The sequence below is a fragment of the Balaenoptera musculus genome, chromosome 10 (genome assembly GCF_009873245.2).
Source record: "Balaenoptera musculus isolate JJ_BM4_2016_0621 chromosome 10, mBalMus1.pri.v3, whole genome shotgun sequence".
NCBI classification, from domain to species: domain Eukaryota; kingdom Metazoa; phylum Chordata; class Mammalia; order Artiodactyla; family Balaenopteridae; genus Balaenoptera; species Balaenoptera musculus.
Genome location: NC_045794.1, coordinates 38,301,274 through 38,319,925, shown reverse-complemented (window position 1 = coordinate 38,319,925; position 18,652 = coordinate 38,301,274). Strand labels below are relative to the sequence as shown.

Sequence of the window (18,652 nt, the reverse complement as noted above, 5' to 3'; positions counted from 1 at the left end):
AGGCTGCAACGTGTCCCTGGCTCTCCCTGCCGGTCACTGAGGGAGTCAGAGTTTGAACCCACGTCCATCTGACCTCAAAGCCAATGTCCCCTGTTCTGTGGACCCTCGCTTCTATTACTTCATGGGGCAGGAGTTTCCAGCCAGCGTGCAGCCCACTGGGTTCTGGATAAATCTGAGTAATAAGCAGCTTGGTGCCAAGATAATGAGCAATAGAATTAATAACCAGCAGAGAATTTCTGGAAGGGGAACACAAGAAACTGTTAAAAGGGGTTGAGTCTAGGGAAGTTCTAGGGAGTTGGATGAGTGAGAAACCTCTGGTTTCATACTTTCAGGGGCTCTTTGAATTATTTCAAAGTATACTTTGAAATAATTAGTATACTGCAAGTAGTATACTTTTCAATTAAAAAAAAAAAAAAAAAAAAACTGTGGGCTGTACCTTAAACTCCTTAAAGTGAGAACCAGGTTTTATTCACTTTTCCATCCCTTCGAGACCTGGACCAGTGACCTCACACAGAGGTACTTAGTACCTGCTTTGGGGATCAGCTTCTTCGGTTTCCCCCTGCACTGGTCTGGTCTGGCCTGGCTGTACCACTGACCTGCTGGGTGACCATGACATAGGCCCTTGCCCTCTTTCTTTCCCTCCCTGGGAAGTGAGAGTGTTGGCCTGCAAATCTCTAAAGCCCCATCAGATCCAATGTACACTGCACAGTCCTCACTCTGTGTCAGAGAGTCAGGCAGCCATGATGTTCTCTCTTCTGTTTATTTATTCTCGGGCCTTCCTGAAGCCATTTCACCCCCAGCTTTGTCTTCTTTGCCAGCCCCCCACGAAGTCAAACTTGGTCTGCCCGTGTCAGGGGAAGCAGACCCGAGCTGAGGAGGGCGGGGTGGGGGATGGAGGGAGTCCGCCCTGGACCCAGGGCTTGGCCTCTTGCTCCTGCCTGTTTTCCTCTGCCTGCAGGGCCTGGGTCTGCCTGCTTCTCGTTTTTCAGCTCCTCAGGAGACCAGGGAGGGGGACACAGCCTCGACAAAGACATCGGAGGCGGCGTTAGGAGGGGGCTTGTGGGTGGCGTTGCTCCTGGGGAAGCCCTCCCCGATGCAGGGCTGGCAGCACCGGGAGAGCAGGTGGTCAGGCCGGGCTCGGGTTTCCAGTCACATCTGCTGGGCAGGTGAGGGCCTGGGGCAACAAGGGAGGAGTGGGAGGCCAGCTTGTGCTTAGGGGACAGAAGAGTGGCATTTGTGTCTGCCCTGGAGGTTGCTGAGGGCCGGGGTGGACCCATTAGGGTGGGATTTCTGGGTAAGATCAGGTGTCTGGTTGGGGAAGGTGACTTGATAGGAACCTCAGCACGAGGTAAACTGCCTCTTCAGCCTGACTAGAGTTGCTTCCAAAGAAGATAGAAATAGGGGGGTGGCCAGGATTCCAGAAATGAGAGCTCTAAACCCAGGTCCGGAGCTGTGTGGAGAAGGGTCCAGCCCTACGCAGTGTTTTCTGTCCCTCGGGTCCATTCACTCCTGATTTTATTTCAGTCTGACCCCAGATTAGTGGTAACAGCGCTCTGAGAGGCGCTGATGAGAAGAGGGGTCCCCAGATTCATCCCCAAGCCTGGGATGCCGCTTTCTGGTTTCAGTACAGCCGCTGCCTGGGTGCCTTTAGATACTTTCCTCTCTCTGGTACACAGGAGAGCTGTCCCCAGATCTTATCTCTCTTGCTCTGGGCTCTTCTGAATCCAAAGGCTCTCAGTACAAACCTAGGGGGTTGGAGGAGAAACAGAACTTTTTCGAGGCATTGCTTTTAGAAGCTGCCCCTGTCGGCAATACACACACACACACACACACACACACACACACACAGCTTTTCTGAACAGAGTTTATATCATCATAGATCATCATCACAGAACGTCCCTTTTGGGCCCCGTAACAAACACTACAGATTTCAGGGCCATTAGCTTTTGTCCTATCCAGAGGGTGCACAGTGTCCGGAATCCATGGTTACCAGGGGAGCTGGGCACAGAGAAGCTGGCTGTGCTCCCACGCGTGAGAGCCGCTGGCCAGCCCTCAGGCAGGGACCGAGGGAGCTAGGGGAGAATTCCCAGGAGGTAGGGACTGGAGGCCAAGGACCCCAGGCCAGACACGGTCTCCGGGACTGCACCCGGGAGCCCAGTTCAGAAACCTCTCTTGGAGGACCAGGTCCCGCAGAAGAAAGGGGAGGTCCTAAGAGAGTCCAGGGTGGGGGGCTACCACATCCTGGGGAGGGGAGGCTGCCTCCCGTACTCCTGTTCCCTGAGGCTCACAAACCCTGAGGAGCACGCATGCCATGTGCTAGGCAGGGGGCCAGGGGAGCGTCATTGTGTTCAAGTCGCCAGTTCCTAACAGAGCACGCCAGGTGCCCAGCAAGGTGTTAGGAGCAGATGGGCATGGCTTAGCAGTGACACCGCAGAGACCCTGATTAATGGAGTGTCGAGGCGGTGGGCACAGAGTGGGCGCTGTGGGTGGTAAGTGGAGGGCGGTCAGGGTGAGCTTCATGAGGAGACGGCCTTGCACCGGACTTCAGAGAATGGGCAGCATTTGAACAGGTGGAGCGGCATTTCCCTACCAAATGTCGTCATCGGAAGCGCGGGCCACTAGTGTCTGAGGGCAGTTGGTGGGAGTCTCTCCGTGCCCAGAGTTGCTGCCTCCCGCAGAGGCTCCTGCCTGCAGGGACTTCTCCTCTTCCAGCTTCTGGAAGAGGACTGGGGCTGCCCCTTAGGCAGCAGTGCAGCGCCTGCCAGTTGTCCTTCGGAAGATGCCCCTTCTGTCTGAGGAGGGCTTCTACCACATCCCCCTCCAGGAGGCGTCCAGGCGCCAGGCTCCATCCCCTTGGCCCTGAGCTGGGACAGCACGAGGGAAAGGTGGCCTCAGGACTCAGCTCTGTCTTTCCCCACCCCAGCCAGCCCCTGGGATCCCCCTGGCCTCTCGGCTTCCGACAGCACCGGCCCTACCATGGGGTTCCATGGGTTCTGAACGGGATGAGGGGCCCTGGGCTGAGCCTAGGAGCCTGGGAGAGGTGACCATTTCCAGAAGGAAAGACTTCTTTTTCAGGTTATCCACGAAAAAGGCTGAGTGGTTCTCTTCTCGGGGGGCACAGAGGCTGCAGGACCCAGGATGGGGCAGGAGGGAGGAAAGGGGTTCCTACCGTGGGGCCCTCGAGCTATGCATTCCAGACCCGCCACTTCACAGCTCCCACCAGATCTGACTTGACCTCCAGGCCACGACCCGGTCCCTCCCGCACTGTGGAAGCCTCAGAGGGGGCCCCAGCTCCCCTTCCAGGCCTGCTCTCCCTTGCTCCCCATCTCCCTCCTGGCATCCTTAGTGCAGTCTTACCAGCCGTGCTCTCCCACCTCGCCCCCCAGCCCTCTTCTCCCCCTTCGGGCCAGGGGAGCCTGGTTTGGCTGCCCAAGGAAGATTGTATCTGAGCACATCAGGGAGGGCTGAGGGCACCGTTGTGTACACCAGGGCCTCCTGAGTTTCTTGCTGTGGACTGAGCTCCAGCAGAGCAAGACACCTGAGCCGCTTGAAAGATCAGATGAGGAAGATGGAGCTGGGGATCGCTCTCAGGCGGCACGGGAGCTCGAGGAAAGGAATGGGGTGGGGTCTTGTCTTTTCCGTTAGCTTCTGCTGGAGGTGCCCTCGGGCCGGAGTGGGGCCTCCGGGACCAGCAGGCAGCCTGCCTGGCTTGGCCCTCTCTCCTCCTCCTCCCCCCCTGCCCCTCCCGGCAGCCGCTTCACTCCATCTCTCTTCTCTCTACAGATGGGACCCAGGTGAGCCCGGGTGCCCACTGCCCCAGTCCCCCTGGCACAGGTAAGAGTGGGCCTGAGGGAGAGCGTGGTGGGGGGTGGAAGATGTGCTGGAAAGGACAGAAGGGGGGCAAGGAGCTGAGGGGTGGTTCAGAAGGGTGGCTGGCTGATTGGCCAGAGAGTTGGGAGGTTGGGGTTCTGGGGGAGGGGGCGAAGTTGGGGTTTTGTGGGGAAGGGGTAAGAGGGGGGATAAGAGCGGCAACTCTGGATCCAGGCTGGCCCCAGAGCTGGGAAGCACAACAGGAAAAGGAAAGGCAGGATGCTCTTCTTGTCCACGCTGGTGCAGTGAAACAGGAAGGCAAGTAGGAAGCTAATATTTATGCTCAGACCCCTGCCTCGGGGGCTCTGGGCGAGGCGGCTCGTTCTCATTTGTAGGCTCTGCAGTCCTCACACCAGCCCTGCGGGGTGGGAAGATGCCTCGTGCTGCTCGGGCGGGAGGGAGAGGACCCCTCTCCGTGGGTCTCTCACCGTTCCTTGCCCCCGCTGCTGTTAGGCCGTGCCGGGCGAGGAGGGTTTAGGACGTGCCCATGGGGCGGGGGCGGGGGCTGGACCGGACGAGGGCCTGTTGGGTGCAAGGTGCACACCTGACACCCAAACTACGGCAGGGAGAAAGGAAGGCCGCTGTCTTCTTTGATTCAGTCGTAGCCACCAAAAGCTTACAGGCAGGTGGGGAGACAAGATATACAAGTAAAAAGAGAAATAATAGTCGAATGCGATATGTGACCAGTTCCAAAGGAGGGGGCAGCTGATTAAGGAGTTTGTCCATCCATCCAAGAAACAGTAAGTTCACCACCTACTGTTATTTAGTTCTCCTAGTTGTGTAATTTTCTAAAAATTTGAAGACAGAAATTGGAAAAAGAAAAAGAAACATTAATGAACCCCACCTCTGTTCCAGGGCACCGAGGATATAGGGGTTTATTCATCGAATGAAACAGTATTTATTGGGTGCCGGTCGCTTGCTAGGTACTGTTCTAGGTGATGGGATAGTGAGCGATAGGCAAAACCAAGTCCCTGCCCTTGGAGCTTAATTCAGATTTGGTACCTGCCTGGGCGGTGCTTTCAGGGCACAGAACAGCCAGCGTGATGGAAATCCAGAAGAGGGCTTGACGCAGGGCACTGGGCTGGGTCCAGGAAAGAGGGAAGACTCCAGCTGGGCTTGGAAGTCAGGGTAGGAGCTGGAAAAGTAGAATCAAGGGAGGAGGACGGCACCAGCAGGGCGACGTTGTGAGCTAAAGCTCAGCGGACGGAAGGTACATGGGCTGTGACGGGACGGGAGCTGACGGCTGAGGGGGAGAGTCCGTGTTCAGATGTGGGAGGCAAAGCTGAGAGAAGCCGGCTTAGCATCAGGCTGTGGAGACCCCCAAATGCTGAGTCACCCTGAGAGGCGTTGCCAGGATTGCAGGCAGAGCCCCTCCCATGTTCCCAGCAGCTTTCTGCTCTGGAGGCCAAGGCAGTGCTGGGAGAGAGGGACGGGGCCGCTCCCAGTCTGTATGGCTGAAGTCTGGGTGGCCTGCCCTGGGTGCCCTGAGGGCCCTCTTGCATCACCAGGGGAGTCACCCCAGAAAGCCAGGACACCTGACGTGGGAAGACTGAGACCTTTCCTGGGGCGGGAGTGCAATGGCATCAGAGGCCCAGACGGAAGCAGAACGAGAATTTGGGGTCCCTGGGTGGACACATGAACAAGAGGTGGGAACATCAAAGCAGTGCATTGCCTGCTCTTGGCCACATCCGGTGCCCAGACACCCGCTCCGGTCTCTTGACATCCAGAGAGTCGTGAGGGCATCTCCCTCCTCTGCTCCTCTCGTCTCCATCTCACGGTCAGAGAACGTGAGAACAGACACCGCTTAGTGACCACCTGCTGCAAGCCCCTCTGCCTTTGCCCAGTGAGAGACCCCTCTGGGGGTGGGGCGGGGGAGGTGGCTTCCTGGAAGTCAGTGGGAAGATGGAGCCGGAGCGCTGTCCTCAGCAGGACGGAACCCGAGCTCACTGCGCCCCGAGCTGGGTGGCCTTGGCCAGGTCCCCTCACCCGCGCCTCAGTTTCCTCTTGTGGGAATAGTAATAACTACCTCCCAGGGCCTACGGGGGTGATGAGGTAAAAGCGTTTGCAGCGAGTGTGCACATGTGCTATGGATGTTAAGATAATGGTTGAGTTGGGCCCGGACGCCGCGTGTCCTGACTCCCCAGCTGGTCTCTGCCACAGCCCTCCTGAGTCCTGCCAGTCGTCCCCAGCTCAGGCCCAGAGGACGGCCTGCGGCTGTCCCCATGCGGGAGGCCCGGCGTTGGGTGAGCTGAAGGGGCCTCTCCGGAAAGATTTCCCCGCTTGTGTGCCCTGTCTGAGGGCACTTGCTCCCAGCCCCACCTGCTTCCCCTTCTCCAGGATAACTGTCCACCTCTGAGCACCTCAGAACATCTCTGGCTGCTGAGCCCAGCCTGGCCCAGCAGGCGGTGCTGGCACAGGACCTGGTCTGGCAGCTAGTTATAAATAGCCCCTGCATCCACAGCCCTGGCGGGGTGCTCCTGGCGTGGGTGCAGGGGACACTCGAGAAGAGGCAGCTGAGGCTGCTGTCCTCGCCACGCCAGGCCCAGAGCTGGCGTGAGGGTACCCGGGCGCAGGCTCCACGGGCATGTGGGCTGTGCAGGCCCAGGGTGCAGGCCAGGGCTGGCTGTGGGTTTGAGGCGCCTCTCCTTTATCCTACGGCCTGGGATAGAGTAGGGAGGATGGCAGCGGAGAGGGCCTGGGACGCCCTTTGGGGCTGGAGGCTGAACAAGGGGGACTGCCTGTCCGATCGCTGTGTCTGAGCGCAGCTCATCAGAGGGCAGCTGGGCCCAGTCCTCCTTCCAGGGTGGGAAGAAGGGAAGGAGAGGTCAGGGCCCAGAATGCATCACTAAAGGGCCCTCAGCCCATCCCTAAATCCCTGCAGCCCCCAATCCTGGCCTGGAGGGGCACCGTATTTCGTGGAAAACTCTATGCTTGGAGTCAGAAAGCTCAATCCAAACAGCACCAGCGATAGACGAACTGTGTAGTTTCTATGACCTCCTTTCTCATGGATGAAACAGACTTGAAAATAACTACCGTGCAGGACTGTGGTGAGGGTGCAGTGAGGAAAAGGTCCCTGGAGGGTGTTTTACCATCCTCAAGCGAATCTGAAGGAGGCTGGTTAGGTAACCGTGCACCTGCAGAGCTTTCCGGCCGACCCTGCCCTCTCTGTGTGCTCAGGCTGCCCCAGGCCCTGCGCAGACACGCCAGGCCCTCAGCCCCAGCCCATGGACCTGCGGGTGGGCCAGCGGCCCCCGGTGGAGCCCCCGCCGGAGCCCACGCTGCTGGCCCTGCAGCACCCCCAGCGCCTGCACCACCACCTCTTCCTGGCTGGCCTTCAGACCCAGCGCTCGGCGGAGACCATGAGGGTAAAGATAGAGCTCCCCACGCACGCAGCAGCCTCGAGCTCAGACCCGGCACCCCTCCCTCCCTTCAGCCTCCCCAGACCCTCGCCTCCGTCTCCAACTCCTCGCCCCTCCCTGGGCGGCCGGCCCTCCCCACAGCTCTCAATGGACACGCCGTTGCCCGAGTTGCAGGTGGGGCAGCAGGAGCAAGAGCTGCGGCAGCTTCTCAATAAGGACAAGAGCAAGCGAAGTAAGCATGGCGGCCTCCCCAGCCGGTGTCCGCGGCCTCCCCAGCCGGTGTCCACGGCCTCCTGTGTGGGCATGGGAGGGGGGAATGCCAGCCTGGGTCCCCCTCTGCTTGCTGGGCACTGCCGGTGAATGTAGGTGGGGGTGAAGGGGGACCCGCAGGCTTCACAGAAGGGGTGGGGCCTCAGGCTTGGCTCTTGCCTAAGGGGTCCCTGGGATGCCTCGTCCTGGGGGCATGGTCAGGGCAACGAGCAGAGAATGTTCCAGGGAGGCCACCAGTCCACCCACCCCCAATCCACTGATGATTTCTGCCCCTGCAGGTGCCGTAGCCAGCAGTGTGGTCAAGCAGAAGCTGGCAGAGGTGATTCTGAAGAAACAGCAGGCAGCCTTAGAGAGGACGGTCCATCCCAATAGCCCCAGCGTTCCCTACAGGTAACTCCCTCTCCCACCTGACCCCTCGTGTCCCTGCTGCGCCCCTCCTCCCTGGATGGCAACCTGTGAGCACACATACACCCGCCCCCCTCTTCCTCCGAGCTGCCCATCACCTGGTCCTCACCCCTCACTTCTAATCATGAGGCCTCCCCCGAACCCCTCTCCCAACTGATACCTACCCTCTTGTCCTTTAATTCTCTCTCCTCCCCCGCCTGTCGCACACACTCTCACACACACACCACGCTAGCTTTCTTTTCTCTTTATATCTTCCTCTAAGCACAAAAATATCCTGATTCCTAGAACAGGAGTCTGGCCCTTACCCAAGCCCCGGGACCCTGGCTCCTATGCCTAGGTCCGAGGGCGGCATCACCAGTGGGCTGCTGGTAGGATGGGTGGCCCAATGCTGCCACCTGGAGATGGCCGCTATTCCTGCCGGCGAGGCGCTTCCTGACCCTGCGGGCTGCTGCCTTCCTTAGCAGGTCCCAAAGGGTGGAATGAGATGGCTGCCAGGCCTCTGGGCATGCCTGCCCCTCTGAAGCAGCCTTGGCACTCACTCCACAGAACTCTTGAGCCCTTGGAGACGGAAGGAGCTGCCCGTTCCATGCTCAGCAGCTTCCTGCCTCCTGTTCCCGGCCTGCCCAGCGACCCCCCAGAACACTTCCCTCTGCGTAAGACAGGTGCGTGGGACAGGCCGGCAGGGACCCTCCAGGGGAAAGGGGGAAGGGCCTTGGATGAGGGTCAGGGAGGGGCGGCCTGGCTAGGCGGGGGACAGTCTGCACCCGGTGGCTTTCTCTCTGGCACTGCCTTCTCTGGCCTCTCTCAGAGAGGACTGGGAGGGAGGGCGTAGGCCGGAGACCGGGGGGGTGGGTAACGTCGGTGTTCCCACAGTCTCTGAGCCCAACCTGAAGCTGCGCTACAAGCCCAAGAAGTCCCTGGAGCGGAGGAAGAACCCGCTGCTGCGGAAGGAGAGCGCCCCGCCCAGCCTCCGGCGGCGGCCAGCAGAAACCCTCGGCGGTGAGGCCCGGCGCGGTGGGCGGGTGGCAGGCCCGGTCCCTCTGGGTCAGGCCCCACCCAGACGAGGGATGCCCGCCTGAGGGCTGCCATGGGTATCTATCGGGGGTGTCCTACACACTCGCCAGGGGGCGAGTTGGGGCTCAACCCCCCGCCCCCTTGCTCTGTTGGCTAAGCTGCCGCCTGACCAGACGAAGGGGCACGCTAAACAAATAAGTGTCCAAAGGCACTGGACACTGGTAGCGGCCTCCCTTCTGCCCGCCCTGCTGGGAAGAAAGCAGGAAGCGGAGCCCGCCCACTGGGGGAGGGGTTTGTTCCTGGCCCCGCCTCTTGGCCCCGCCTCCTGGCCCCTGACTGCGCGTCCCCCTCTCCCCAACCCTCAGACTCCTCCCCCAGCAGTAGCAGCACGCCGGCGTCAGGGTGCAGCTCCCCCAATGACAGCGAGCACGGCCCCAACCCGGTCCTGGGCTCCGAGGTAAGGCCTTGCCAGGCTGGGCTCTCGGGGGCAGTTCTGAGGCTCCTCTCAGCAGGCGGCCCGACCAGGCTGGGGCCGCAGGGTCTGGGCATCCCCCACCGGAGCGTCCTGGGGGTTCTGGGGAAGGCGTGCCCGGGGGTGGAGGTCTGGGACCGGTGACCCCTGCCCTGCTCCCATGGCAGGCGCTCTTGGGCCAGCGGCTGCGGCTGCAGGAGACCTCTCTGGCCCCGTTCGCCTTGCTGCCCACAATCACGCTGGGGCTGCCCGCCCCTGCCAGGGTGAGTGGCTGAGGCGCCCTCCCCCACCCCAAGCGCCTGAGATCTCTCTCTCCCTTCTCCTACACCCCACCTGATGGCCTTCACCGTCTCCCTACTGGGGTCTTCTCCCCTGTGATGCTCCCCACCTCTCCTCCAGGCTGATGGTGACCGCAGGACCCATGCGACTCTGGGCCCTCGGGGGCCAGTCCTGGCGAGTCCCCATGCTCCCCTCTTCCTGCCCCATGGCCTGGAGCCCGAGGCTGGAGGCGCCCTGCCCTCTCGCCTGCAGCCCATTCTCCTCCTGGATCCTTCGGTCTCTCACGCCCCCCTGCTGACTGGTGAGTCCCAGCTTCTACAGGAGAGGGGCTGGATCCCTGCACCCTGCTGAGGGCCAAGCGTGGGCAGGGTCCCGTCCTCCTGTGCGTCTCCCTGCTGAGTCCCTGGCTCGCCCCCTCCCCCCGCCCCACCCCTCCCCGCCCTTGCTTCCTTCTGCTCCTGCCTGTGGTTCCCTCCTTATGCCCCCCACCCCGTTCTTTCCAGTGCCCGGGCTTGGGCCCCTGCCCTTCCACTTTGCCCAGTCCTTACTGACCACCGAGCGGCCCTCCGGGTCAGGCCTCCACCGGCCGCTGAGCCGGACCCGCTCAGAGCCCCTGCCCCCAAGCGCCACTGCCCCCCCACTGCTGGGCCCCCTGCAGCCCCGCCTGGAGCGGCTCAAACCTCACGTCCAGCTGATCAAGGTGAGTGGAACTGGGTAGGGGAGGTGGTGAGGGGTTGCTAAACTGGGACCCTGGGGGCTGAAAGAAGGGAGACTTAGGAGGGGCAGAGATCTGGAGGGTCGGAGGGAGGACATGTGGCTCCTGGGGGCCCAGGGCTGCACGGCCACTGGAGTCGCAGCAGGATGAGGGACCGCCTCGCCCAGCCCACCACTCCCCACCGCACAGTCCTTGCCCCAGCATGTCTCTCAGCTCGCATCTCCCTTCCCCAGAGGCCAGCCAAGCCGAGTGAGAAGCCCCGACTGCGGCAGATACCCTCGGCTGAGGACCTCGAGACAGACGGCGGGGGAGTGGGGCCGCTGGGGGATGACGGCCTGGAGCACAGGGAGTCCAGCCATGGGCAGCATGAGGCCAGAGGCCCTATTCCTCTCCAGCAGCACCAGCAGGTATGGTAGTGCCCAGCTGCCCCTCGGAAGGTGTAGTCAGGAGACTCTGGGGCCTGGTAAAGATGGAAGGGAGGGAGATAGGATATCAGCGCAGGGGACAGCTCTGGGACCCACAGTTCCTCTGCCAAATCCACAGCAAGTTACAGACAGACAGACACGTGTGCACATACACGTGCCGCACCCTCCAGCAGCCTTCCCATCTCAGGGTGAAGCCGTGTCCCTCGTCCAGCAGCGAGACTGGCCTTTGACAGAGCTTCACACATTCCTGCCCTAGGACTTCTCCCCTGTGACCGCTTATACTGTTTCCAGGAAGGTGCTAGGGCAGGAGGTGGGGCAGAAACGGGCTCAGCCCTTCAACTGTGCAAGTCAAGCCATGGGGTATTGGTTTGCTGGAGCTGTTGTAACAAGTGCTGCAAACTGGATGGCTTAAACAACAGAGCTTATTTTCCCACAGTTCTGGAGGCTAGAGGTCTGAAATCAAGGTGTTGGCAGGGTTGTTCCCTCTGAGGGCTGTGAGGGAAGGAGCCGTCCCAGGCCTCTCTCCTTGGCTTGTAGACGGCCACCTTCTCCCTGGGTCTGCACATCGTCTTCCTTCTTGTCCACGTCTGTGTCCCAATTTCCCCTTTTCGTAAGGACAAGAGTCATATTGGAGCTGACCCTAACGACCTCATTTTTAACTTGAGTACCTCTGTAAAGACCGTATCTCCAAATCAGGTTACATTCTGAGGGACTGGGAGTTAGGATTTCCATCATAAATATGAGGTGGGAGGGGGCACAACTCAGCCCGTAACACGTGGTAGCAGGCCACATATGTGCAGGCTCACACAGGTCCCTGTGTCCTTGGGTGGTTGGCAGTCTTTGGAGACAAGGAGATCCTGGTCAGAGCCAGCCTGAGGCCCCTCACCCAGGTTCTTGCCTTGGAGTCTCGAGGGCCCAGGGAGCTCTGGTGGAATAGGGTGGTCAGTCTGGGGTGCAGACCTTTCGGGGGGTTGGTGGGGACAGGGAGCTCAGCGACTCAAAGGCCAGAGCCCAGCTGGGAGGCAGGGCCAGAGGCTTCTGCAGAAAAGGGGCCTGCCTGGACATGTCCAAGGCCGTGGGCAGAGGCGGATGGAGCAGGGTCCTGAGAACCTGGAGACTGAGACCCCTGTGTCCCTCAGGTGTACCTCTGGGAGCAGCAGCGACTGGCCGGGCGGCTCCCCCGGGGAGCCACTGGGGACTCCGTGCTGCCTCCCCTGGCCCAGGGCGGTCACCGGCCTCTGTCCAGGGCTCAGTCGTCCCCAGCCGCGCCTGCCTCACTGCCAACCCCAGAGCCCACCAGCCAGGCCCGTGTCCTGCCCAGCTCAGAGACCCCTGCCCGGACCCTGCCCTTCACCACAGGTAAGGCCCGGATTGGAGGGCAGGAGGAAGTGGCTGGGGAAGTGGCACACAGGGGCTCGGGGCAGAGGACCATGTCTGTGTCATGGTTCACTCAGGACATTTTTCGAGGCCACAGAGCACTTTCTTATAGTCTTATGAGATCCCCCCAGTGTCCCGTGGAACAACTGGTTGTTCTCATTTTACAATTGAGGAGACCCAGGCTCAGGAAATCGAAGGGGACAGCAAGCTGGCAGTCAGGCCAAGCTAAGAATTCAGGTCTCCTGACAGCTAGTCCGGGCCTTCAGAAATGATATTTATTATTGTTGCTCTACTTGTGAAAATAACTCAAGAGCATTTTAGAAATTTTGAAAAATACAGAAAAGCCTAAGAATGGAACAAAAATCACCAGCCTGTATCCCACCACCCAGAGGCAATCCCTTGTAAATGCTGCCATATTTCAGGCCAGTCTTTGTTTTAACCACATCTATAAATCCCACATACAGCACATTTTGTGGCTACATTTTGTACCCTGCTTTATTCATACTTGCACATTATGAACACTTTGTGATATAACTAAACTTTAAAAATGAGATCTTACAGTATGTCATCACAGTATTTTTGTTTAAAGATTTCCTATTGGTTGAGCAGTTAGGTGGTTACTCATTTTTCCTCATTTGAATTTCCTTGTAAATTTCTGTAAATCTCCCCCTATCCCTGGGATTGTTTCCCGAGGGTCACTCTCAAGGAGTGGCATCCCCGGGTCAAATGCTGTGAGCATTCTGAAGATCCTGATGCCCTGAGATGTTCTGAAAGTGACCCTCCCACTGGCAGTGTGCAGGGGCCTCCTCTGGGCGTCCCACTGGTCAGGCTGAAACAGTCACTTCCCCAAAACTGCATCCGTCCTGTCACATGGCCCACTGTGGACTTCCCAGCTCCCAGTATGGGGGCGCCTATTTGGGTCATGACATCCAGTGCGAGCCCCTGCCATCAGGCCTCCCTTTGTTAGGCTCTGAGCTCTTGAGGTCATGGTCATGGTCCCTGGGCCACGTGAGGGGGGGTCAGTGAGTCGGGAAGGCGGTGGCTGGGGGCAGTTGTGCTGGCTGGGGTGGCGTGCTGTGTGGGTGAGGTGCTCAAGGCTGCCTGGGTAAGCAGCTGGGGGTGTGCGTACGGGCTCCGAGGGGCAGGATGGGGCATGTGGGGCTGTGCGGGGGGTGTGGAGGGCGTGCCCGGCCTGGCTCCAGGGGGGGCTGGGGGTGGGGACTCCCCGGTGCCCTGGCCCTGACCCCTGCTCTCCGCAGGGCTGGTCTATGACTCAGTAATGCTGAAGCACCAGTGCTCCTGCGGAGACAACAGCAGGCACCCGGAGCACGCAGGCCGCATCCAGAGCATCTGGTCCCGGCTGCTGGAGCGGGGGCTCCGGAGCCAGTGTGAGGTAAGGAGGCAGGGGAGGGGCTGTGGGATCGGAGGACGTGAGGGTCACGGAAGGGAAGGGGCTGAGAGGCCCTGGAGCCAGAGTGAGATGAGGGGCGGTGGGATGGTGGGAATGGCAGGGAAGGCGCTGCAGGGGCTCAGGAGCTCTGTGGGTCCTTCCTCAGTCTCTACGGGGCCGGAAGGCCTCCCTGGAGGAGCTGCAGTCAGTGCACTCGGAGCGGCACGTGCTCCTCTATGGCACCAACCCGCTCAGCCGCCTCAAACTGGACAATGGGAAGCTGGCAGGTAGGGGACCGATGGCGCCTGGGGCCCCCAGACCTCCCCTGGCTCACCCAGCCTGAGCATCCCCTGCGGTCTAATCCTAGCTCCGCCCAGCCTGCCCCTCCAGCGTCCGGGACACCCCCATGCCGCCCCTCGTCCCTCTGCTGCCCCCTCCACCCCTCCCTGCCCACCCCATCTGGCCCTCTTCTCAGAGCTTCCCCGCTCCCGGCCGGGCCGGAGGCTGAGCAGATTCAGCTCACACACCTGGACCTCTCCCCGCAGGGCTCCTGGCACAGCGGATGTTCGTGATGCTGCCCTGCGGTGGCGTTGGGGTAAGTGTGCCGAGGTCTCGAGCGCGCGTGGCCACGGGCTCTCAGACCTCCTCCCTTCCGTCCTCCCAGGCCCAGCCCCTGCCTGCTTGTTCTTGTGGTTCTGCGGGCCCCGTGGGCCAGGGGCTCTCCCGTAGTGCCCCTGCGCCGGCTGGAAGCTCCCTGTGGCGGGCGTGTCCTCCTGAGGGTGGAGTCCCATCCCTCACACTTCGAAGGCATTTGGTGGATGTTGAGGAGGCTCAAAGAGCAGGGCCGAGCCCGGGGCTGGGGCTCATCTCCCTTCCGTGAGCGCGCTGGCCTCCAGGCTGCTTTGCGTCCCTGGAGTGGGCTGCCCGGCCCGGGGCTGTGGGGATGCCTCTGGTGTCCTTGGCGACCCAGGCCTGTCCCTCCCACGCCCTAGCTTTCCCTGCTCCCTCTCACCCTGCCTGGGGACGTCTGCCTCCTGGCAGTGCTCTCCTCCCCTCAAAAGGTCCCTGCGCAAACCAAACCGGGCGTGTGGAGGCAGGGGACGGAGGCCCGGTCCTGGAGGGAAATGGGAGCTGTCGCTGGGGGGCTGCGTGGGAGCCGGTCAGCGCCCTGTTCACAACTTCCCATTTCTTGCCACTTTCTGATTTTTCCAACTGTTGTTGCTTCTGTTTTCTCCTCCCTCCGCTCCCTCTCTGTCTCTGTCTCTCTCTCTTTCTCCAGCCTCTTGCGACTCTCTCTGCCTTCCTCGCCTCTCTCGGTCCGCCTCGCCCTCCCCATCTCCCCATCACGCCCCCCGGCCCCTCCCTAGCCTTGAGGCCCAGGGACTGGGTTTGGGGGGCCTCCCAGCCTGGGCTAGGGGCCCCGAGTGGAAGACAGTGGTGCAGACGGCCCCTCGAGCTCCGACGGTCCCGAGGGCCTGAGCAGAGTCAGCTGGGGCTTAAAACCCCCTCCAGGCCCAAACCCCAAGTCCCGCCCAGGTAACGCCATGCCCCCTCCTCTGACCGGGGGGCAGGCGCGATGCTGCCGGCAGAGTGCTGGCCAGTTGCGGGCTGGTGATATGGACTGAAGCTGGGAAGGAGAAGTCGTGCCGGGACTGGGGGACACGGGAGGCCTTGCTTTTCTGGGCGGCGGGGCAGTGGGGCGGCAGCGCCGTCTGCCCAGCTCCCTGCCCCTGGGGTCCTGGCCGTGGGGTGGGCACCGCCCCCCGGGCCCTGGCTGCCGTGGGAGGCCTTGGATGATGCGGGCCCTGACTCTGGCCCCCGCAGGTGGATACCGACACCATCTGGAACGAGCTGCACTCCTCCAATGCGGCCCGCTGGGCTGCCGGCAGCGTCACTGACCTCGCCTTCAAAGTGGCTTCCCGAGAGCTAAAGGTAAGAGGTTCGAGTGGAGGGTGGGCAAGCCACGGAGGAAGGAGGCAGAGGATGGGGTAGCGGGGAAGGCCAGACCCGACACCCAGCATCACATTCCTCTTGGATATCACCACAGGGTTTCGAAAGGGAAATTGAGAGCTCTGGGGACCAAGATGAGATCTGAACCCTAGGCTCCTGTTACCTGGTGGGGAAGCAAGCCACTGTGCCCCGGCCCTGTAATCTCTAAGAGAGACAGGGTCACGATCATCCAGGATCGGTTAACACAGACCCGCTGTGTGACCGTGGGCAAGTTGCAGGGCCTCTCGGGAGCCCCGTGCGTTGGCAGAGCGCCTGTTTGTGATGCTGAGGTTTTACAGACCGGGTTGGCGCTCATTTGCTCATTTGCTCTGGGCTGGGCACCTTCTGGGGGCTTGTGTGGAGCCCCCCCCCACCCCCTGCTGTTTAGGAGCTCATAGTCCAAGTCCTAGCTCCACCATCTGCAACCAGGCAACTTTGCACGTGTTGTGAAACCCGCCTAAGCTCCAGGTTTCTACTGTTTGTAAACCAGATATAATAACAATGTTTATCTTAGGAAGATTAGATAACATTTACCTCAGAGAGTTGTGAGGATGAAATCCAGCATTTACCCAGCGCTTAGCACAGTGCCAGGCACATAGATTTTGCCCAACAAATAATAGCTGTTGTTACGACAAAGTGATGAAAGCTAGGAGCCACCGGGGTGGGAGTTTCTGTGTTCACGGCCTGGGGGTCAGCACAGGGCCCTTGATACCCGGCCCGGTCATGGTCAGTAACGCTGGCAGCTGTTGCCCTGTGGTCCCTTCTCGGGGGAGGAGCCTGGGGATGGGGTGGGTGGGGGCAGGTTCATGGAGGTGTGGGTCAGAGGTCTGGCTGTTTTGTTGACAAGCATTCTTTCTGTTTCCAGAACGGTTTTGCTGTGGTTCGGCCCCCAGGACACCATGCAGACCATTCCACAGCCATGTAAGGCCTGGGGGGAGGCCTGGGTGGGCTGAGGTAGGGGGCAGGCCCTCAAGGCCCTCCTCTTGGGATGTTCCCCCTCCTTCCTCTGAGCCTTCTGGGGCTGGGCCGGGCCAGAGGCAGGCGGGGGGGGGGGGGGGTGTGGCACGGGGAGGGAATGGGCTGGCACGACCTCTCTTTTCCTTCCAGGGGCTTCTGCTTCTTCAACTCAGTGGCCATCGCCTGCCGGCAGCTGCAACAACAGGGCAAGGCCAGCAAGATCCTCATCGTGGACTGGGTAGGTCCCGGGTCCTGGCCCCTTCAGGTCCGAGAGCCCTGTGGAAAGAGCCCTGAGCCTGGCGTTAGGAGACATGGCTTCACGTCCCGCCTGGTTCCGCATTAGCCTCCCCGAGCCTCCGTTCCCCCACTGCGTAAAACGGGGAAAACGCGGTGAGGATAATGCCCCCATCACGGGGCTGTTGGGAGGCCCAGAGGAGATGGTGTATGGAAAGGCCTCGGCTCCCACAGGGGAGGAGCCATTTGAATGCCGTCTTTTGGCCTCTGTTGGCTCCTTTCTGCAGATCTGATCATTTCTGCCTTTCTCCTGCAGGTAGTGACGGTACCAGTAATAACACATAACATCAACATACCACACATCGCATCCAGACACTGATGGTTTCACGCCTCATATATTTAATCCTGACTCTGACCTGGTTTACAGATGAGGAAAGTGAGCACAGAGAGGTTAGGTAACTTGCACACAGCTCTACATCCCGTCAGTCCTGAGACTGTGATTTGAACCGAGGCCTGTTAGCTCTGGAGCACGGCCTCGTGCTCTACTTTGCATTGACATCTAACTAACTACTTTGCATTGACATCTGCTTATGGGACGTTCCTACACAGAATGGAGGAGAGTGGAGGAACTTTCCACACTTGCGCCCACGCGTGGTCCTGTGAGTTACCATGGCTCTCCCTGGAGGGGAGCGCTGGGCCTCATGGTCCTGCCCCTCTGCAGCGGAGCATGGTTTCCATCACTTGCATCACTCCATGACCTTGGGCAAGACGCAATAGCGAGAGTTCCTGACATGTGTGACCCTGGACTCTTCCCTCTCCTGGCACTAATCCTCCCCTGACACGTATTCTTTCCTCCCCTTCAGGGTTTCGTGTTATTGCTACCCCCACCTAGCGTGTTATGTACGCATCTATACATACAAGGGGAGACTGAGGCTCAGAGAGTGCCCGTGGGTCATGCAACAGTTTAGCTCTAGGAGCTCCCGTGTTCTCACCCCCAGTCTAGGCTCCTGACCCTCAGAACGGTCACCGACCTTGAAACCTTTCCAGCCTGCCCCAGTCTCCATGTCTCTGCTTTCAGACCTGCCCTAATCCACTGCCCATCTCCCTGCACAGGACGTTCACCATGGCAACGGCACACAGCAGACCTTCTACCAGGACCCCAGCGTGCTCTACATCTCCCTTCATCGCCATGACGATGGCAACTTCTTCCCAGGCAGTGGGGCTGTGGATGAGGTAACCACACCTTCCAGCCCCACTGACTTTCCCTTGTGGCCCTTACTCTGCCTCTGTCACAACTAGCTGTGTGATCCTGGGCAGACTGTTGAGCCTCTCTGAGCCTCAGTTTCTCCATCTGGAAGTGAAGAGGCTGGATGAGCTGGTCTTGCAGCACTGACAGCCTGGGATTCCTCTCTTGGGACTCTGCTCTCCTCACGTCTCTCTTGCCTCCTGTTTTCCAGGTGGGAGCTGGCAGCGGTGAGGGCTTCAATGTCAACGTGGCCTGGGCTGGAGGTCTGGACCCCCCAATGGGGGATCCTGAGTACCTGGCCGCCTTCAGGTAAGGGCTCTGGGGGCCTAGAGGAGGCCTGGCCCAGCGAGGCCACCCTCTCCGCCCCTTTTCCAACAGCACCAGGTTGGAGGTGATCAGGTGGCTTGTCAGCCTGTCCTCATCCAATTACTAGACATTATAAGCCAGCCCCGGAGTGGGCCTATGGACGGAGACAAACAAAGGGAAAGGCCCTGTCACACTGGCCTCTTAGGGGCCTCCAGTCCCTGTGGGAAGACAGGAAACACAGATTGAAAGGTCAAAGGGTGCTTTATATTATAAAGTATATAATGTCACACGTTACCAAGAGCCAGTGTTGACCTGAGTGCGGGGAGACGGGCAGGGTGGGGTGA

The 18,652-nt window shown here is 60.4% G+C and overlaps 1 protein-coding gene across 7 annotated transcripts in view; it reads left to right on the top strand.

The window, feature by feature from the left end:
• Positions 1-18,652, top strand: part of HDAC7 (histone deacetylase 7) — a 35,596-nt gene that overhangs the window by 11,766 nt on the left and 5,178 nt on the right. For 2 of the 7 annotated variants that reach the window (XM_036864957.1, XM_036864953.1), the window contains exons 2-21: positions 3,784-3,834; positions 7,048-7,235; positions 7,371-7,461; positions 7,778-7,889; positions 8,451-8,566; positions 8,778-8,903; positions 9,284-9,375; positions 9,558-9,653; positions 9,790-9,970; positions 10,173-10,369; positions 10,618-10,791; positions 11,949-12,168; positions 13,446-13,579; positions 13,743-13,863; positions 14,122-14,171; positions 15,401-15,508; positions 16,431-16,486; positions 16,673-16,760; positions 17,870-17,989; positions 18,214-18,311. In XM_036864957.1, coding sequence (XP_036720852.1) covers positions 7,095-7,235; positions 7,371-7,461; positions 7,778-7,889; positions 8,451-8,566; positions 8,778-8,903; positions 9,284-9,375; positions 9,558-9,653; positions 9,790-9,970; positions 10,173-10,369; positions 10,618-10,791; positions 11,949-12,168; positions 13,446-13,579; positions 13,743-13,863; positions 14,122-14,171; positions 15,401-15,508; positions 16,431-16,486; positions 16,673-16,760; positions 17,870-17,989; positions 18,214-18,311 — 2,321 coding nt within the window. In that variant the 5' untranslated portion in view covers positions 3,784-3,834; positions 7,048-7,094. Of the gene's footprint in view, positions 1-3,783; positions 3,835-7,047; positions 7,462-7,777; positions 7,890-8,450; positions 8,567-8,777; positions 8,904-9,283; positions 9,376-9,557; positions 9,654-9,789; positions 9,971-10,172; positions 10,370-10,617; positions 10,792-11,948; positions 12,169-13,445; positions 13,580-13,742; positions 13,864-14,121; positions 14,172-15,400; positions 15,509-16,430; positions 16,487-16,672; positions 16,761-17,869; positions 17,990-18,213; positions 18,312-18,652 lie in introns of all 7 variants that reach the window. The other 5 variants (XM_036864951.1, XM_036864950.1, XM_036864954.1 and 2 more) reach the window with 4 other exon arrangements.